The 4,713-nt window shown below is 41.2% G+C and overlaps 1 protein-coding gene across 1 annotated transcript in view; it reads left to right on the plus strand.

The window, feature by feature from the left end:
• The window catches only part of ptprub (protein tyrosine phosphatase receptor type Ub), a 65,582-nt gene that overhangs the window by 15,555 nt on the left and 45,314 nt on the right, over positions 1 to 4,713 (plus strand). Inside the window, exon 5 of the mRNA XM_010787949.1 lies at positions 2,769 to 3,062. Coding sequence (XP_010786251.1) covers positions 2,769 to 3,062 — 294 coding nt within the window. The remainder of the gene's footprint in view (positions 1 to 2,768; positions 3,063 to 4,713) is intronic.

Raw genomic sequence — 4,713 nt, forward strand, 5'->3', positions numbered from 1 at the left:
CGTGTGCTTTCCATTTTCCCTCTACAGCGAGAAGCTCACGGGGCTTTCCCCAACCTGTGTCGAGAGCTGGAGTTAAATGAAATCTCAGATGTGTATTCTTAATAGTTTGTTTGGGTCCCTCCCTTCCGTTTCGCTTCTCATGCACTTATTCGCTAAGCTGAACAGCCAATCAGAGTGATTTCTTTGGCCGACAGCCTCCCGATTCAACATGTCGAATCGGCGGCGGAAGGTGTCGGCACGGCCGAAAAGACACAACGGTGCAGTACACCCCAAGACACACCAATCTGAGTAGGGCGACACGACGCTCATCGACGGCCCGACATCTATCGACATCTATCGACGCAGAAAATCGGCTTGGTCTGTAATGAACTTTAGTCTCTATGAACGTATTATCTCAGGGATGCCTTGAGGGAGTTTCTTTCAATTTGGCAAACTAGTCGACTTGGACTACTTGGATAAACTGATTAGATTCTGGTGGAGTATTTTGTCATAATTAGCGGAATAATTCTTGAGTAACGGCCAAGAAACATGTTTTTGGCCATAAGTCAAGAATTAGTTTGCTCATTCTTACAAAATCCCATACAAATGTCCAATAGTATAACACGATGAAGTGATGACAAGGTCAATTTCACTGTGACATAATGATGTACTGCAAAAACCCTTTATGGCTATGATTCAACACTATTCTCAGGAACAGAAGAAGAGACAATATTTCACATTTGGTTGGATATTGACTTTGTGAAACTAACGTGCTGTTTCCACTTTGAAACTGTGGTGATTGATTCTCCTTTGCTGCAGGTTTGTTGATATGTTTGGAGCATCCACATTTCAGCATTTGCAGCTACTATACAGCAACATCAATATATAAAGCATTGTCTTTCATTGTCTTTGTTTTATCAGAATCAGTTTTATTTACCCATTATGTGAGCACATACATTTGACTATTTGTGTTATTTCCCTTAATGAACTTATATACACACAATAATATACATTCAGCAGAACAAGAACAACAAAGCGTATCCTCTATTCTAAGACCCAGATTGCCAGATTGAGCTTGTTGCAGAGAGGGTGAGAAAGGTTTTCCAAGATGGCTATTTCATTCCCCGTCCTAGTCTCTACATTTTTATATGTTGAGATTTAGACATAAACTGCATCTTGACTGGTTGTCGGGGAAATATAACTGCCAGGCCATAATTCTAAGATACAATCAGGACAAATATCTTATCTATGCGCCAGCCTATTCTGCACCATGAGTAGATGTGATGTCCGGCTATAAGTCACGTTCAATGAACTGCCTGTAACCCTGTAATCTATGTCACAGGAGCTGAGACCGAGTTCTTAACGAGACTTTCACAAATCCCTTTCTCCCTGCTGCCCTGCTAAGAAGAGCCTAATCATCCCTGTAATGAGTTGGAACCACTCATTTCTAAACCGCAGATTGCATGCGGGAATCATGATGAATCTTTATTATTGGCCCGTAGGAGAGCAACATGTCCTCATAATGAATAAAACAATTTAATCTTTAAGGTACTTTATGTCTTTATGGCTTTTGTGGTGGCAGCATATTATATTTTAATTCTGACTACATTTAAAGAAGAAGATATTCTGTATTAATCCCCAAGGGGGAATTATTTCATTCTGCTGTAATATTTAAGAAGATGTGTTCTACTCCTTGTTAAAGCGTAAATCTCTGGTTGGATAAATACTTAATTCAACAGAAGCTGGCACTGAACAATGTTACGTTTGACAATAGCTCTGTAAAAGGAGGGAAACAAAGACATTCATATTCTGAGAAAAAAAAGCAGTGAATTTAATAATTCAAGATCCAAGGCTTTTGTACATAGCTACAGTGTAATGAAAATCTTAGGTCAACAGTGCAACACAATAAAACAAATAAAATAGTTGAAATAGTGCAAAGAACTTGAAAGAGATGAGTGAGTTGTTTTAAATGTGTCCCCACTGGCTGCGCAGCCTAAGGCCTAAACGTGGCCTTTCATTATGGATGCAGTCATTGACATCCGAAAAATGAGCTGCTGCAGGCAGGAGAAGCGGTGCAGAGTAGAGGTGAGACTATGGTGATGCTGAAGGCTCACAGGCAGGAGGGCCATCAAAGACAGAGGTGCCTCTGCAGGAATGAAGGATTAGTCACAGCCACAGATCTAACACTGATCTTTTTCTCATGCTTTGTCCTCATTTCTTTTGCATTCCCTTCCCTTCCCTCACACTGTTGCCCGTGTAATTGTTCAGTGGCTTGGATCTGCCAGTAAGTGACATTTGACCGTTGGGCTCTGGAATTAATCCTGGACTTGGCAATCTTTTCCGACAGTGATGCAGAGTCTCCTCTTTCATCATGGTTACCAGCTAAAGGGAAAGAACACTCAGTTAGAGAAAAAGATGTACAACACTTAATCCTTCATCCACAATGATCATACACATTCAATGGACTGCATGCACAGCTGTTTGTTCACTCCCTGCTTTGCTGAAATGTATGCAAGGCTGTGAATGCCTTGTTAATAGGTATGACTAATCTGCTATGTGAACACAGTTTGACCTGCTCACATCCAGGAGTCTCTCGGGACTCATTTGAGACTCAGTGGGCTTTAACACGAGGAGACATCTGTTTGCTTACAAATGTTTAATATAATTAATACTACAACTTTACCTAGCAGCAGTGCTACTGTATGTACCCACCAGCAAATGCTTTCACCAATACAAAGTTGTTTTTGGACTGGAAAACGAAAAACAATGCTTTTTATTTCCTCTGACAGTACCTCCATCCCCCATTGCGCCACCCCAGCTGCTGCGAGCCGGCTCCACTTACCTAATCATCCAGCTCAACACCAACTCTATCCTGGGAGATGGCCCCATTATCAGGAAGGAGATTGAGTACCGCGCCAGCCAGTCTCCATGGTCAGAGGTGCACGGAGTCAACATGGTCACCTATAAGCTGTGGCACCTGGAGCCAGACACAGAGTATCACATCAGTGTGCTGCTGACTCGGCCCGGGGAGGGAGGGACCGGCCCCCCAGGACCGCCTCTTGTGAGCAGGACCAAATGTGCAGGTGAGCTCCTGACACACTGTACCACTAGACAGGGAGGGGCTGCCTAATGCAGAGATTAACAACCTTTTGGGTATTAAAGGCATCATCACTTCATTTAATCAGGCAGTCTCATAGAAATTAAGATCGTCCAGAGAACAAGAAACATATACTATTAATTGACATGATACATACATTTATAACCACGATATCCATTTATTTTTAATTATTTTGTCTGTGATTCACTCATGGGCTGACCGATGAATATACGCTTGTTGTGGAGAGAGAAAATAAAGGAATGTCCAGATGCAATTGAAAGTAAAATATTCTTGTTTATTCCAAAAAAAAGGCGGTGGAAAAAAGAAATAAACGTTTTCAAACAAACAATTTCTCACATAAACTGATACATCAAATATTAAGCAAAATATATGCAGTATACATTTATATTAGAAAAAGTTAAAAACACTTTTATTTCTGTCTTATTATCTTCAGACCTTCGGGTCAGTAACCGCTGCCCTTATGTGTTAGAGGGTTGTGCTTGACGCCACACAGCATCATTTGATTGCAGGGCATGTTAGATAATAGAGCTCAGAGTCAAAGTCCAGGCGAGTATCATCATCAACATACACGCTCAGTCATTTAATAGAGTATTTTAACAACTCCAAACACGAATGTCCTGTTGCAGCTTCAAACTGGTCAGTATCTGCTATGACACCACAAGCTGAAAACACACCTGCAAGCTTCACCTGTGTGTTACTTTGTTTAAACTGAATTATACAATCATTTACCTTATCACAGGAATGAATTTATAGCAAAGACTGAATCTTGTGGTCGTTTATAAAAGTGTATTTGCTTTATTCCTGTTTTACCTTTTCGGGTTTGTCTTGTCAAATATCAGTTGTATTTTGTTTTACCAGAAAATCTCCTGATAGATTGACACCCGGCTGTCAGGTAGAAACCTCAAGCATTGGGCAGGTTAACCTATGCAACCTGTGTCAGGGCACTGCTCTGTTTTTTGTTAATTTCACAGGCTCATGCATTTAATCTAGATCAGGGGTCTCCAACACATGTATATATATCAAAGTGGTCGGTGACGCAGAGATCAAGGAACAGATGTGACAGCGGCACAGCGGCACCACACACGGAGCAGTCTGCTTTCTCCACCAACACCAGTCCAGAACCAACAGCAGAATGACCCGCTCTGAATCAGGACCTGTTGCTGCGGCTCAGACACACAGGGTTTTGTGTTTTTTGAAAAACACTCGTTATCGTCATGTCAGATTTTTGGTGGATTTAACCAAGTCTTGGATTGCAGAGTATGAATGTCCTCTTGCTATTTTCAGACGATAAATATGTCTGTAAAGTTTGTGAAGGCAGGAGGAAAGCTTCCACGATCACCGTCTCCTCTCCGTTCCTCCAAACCCCGCCCCCTCACTGAAAATAATGAGTGACAGGCTGATGGTGACCCGACAGAAACTTTATTATTCACTGATTGCAGGGTTCCTGCAGGTTTCGCCAACTCAAATTTAAGACTTTTTAAGACCACTTTGAATAGAATTTAAGACATATTTCACGGCAAGAAAGAATGAAGGAAAATTGCTATGAAAGAAGAAATATGTCCCATAATTACTTTCAAAGTAAATGTATTCTAATCAACATAAGAACGATGACTGAA

Source organism: Notothenia coriiceps, unplaced genomic scaffold (genome assembly GCF_000735185.1).
Source record: "Notothenia coriiceps isolate Sejong01 unplaced genomic scaffold, NC01 NC01_scaffold00031492, whole genome shotgun sequence".
Classification (NCBI taxonomy): Eukaryota; Metazoa; Chordata; class Actinopteri; order Perciformes; family Nototheniidae; genus Notothenia; species Notothenia coriiceps.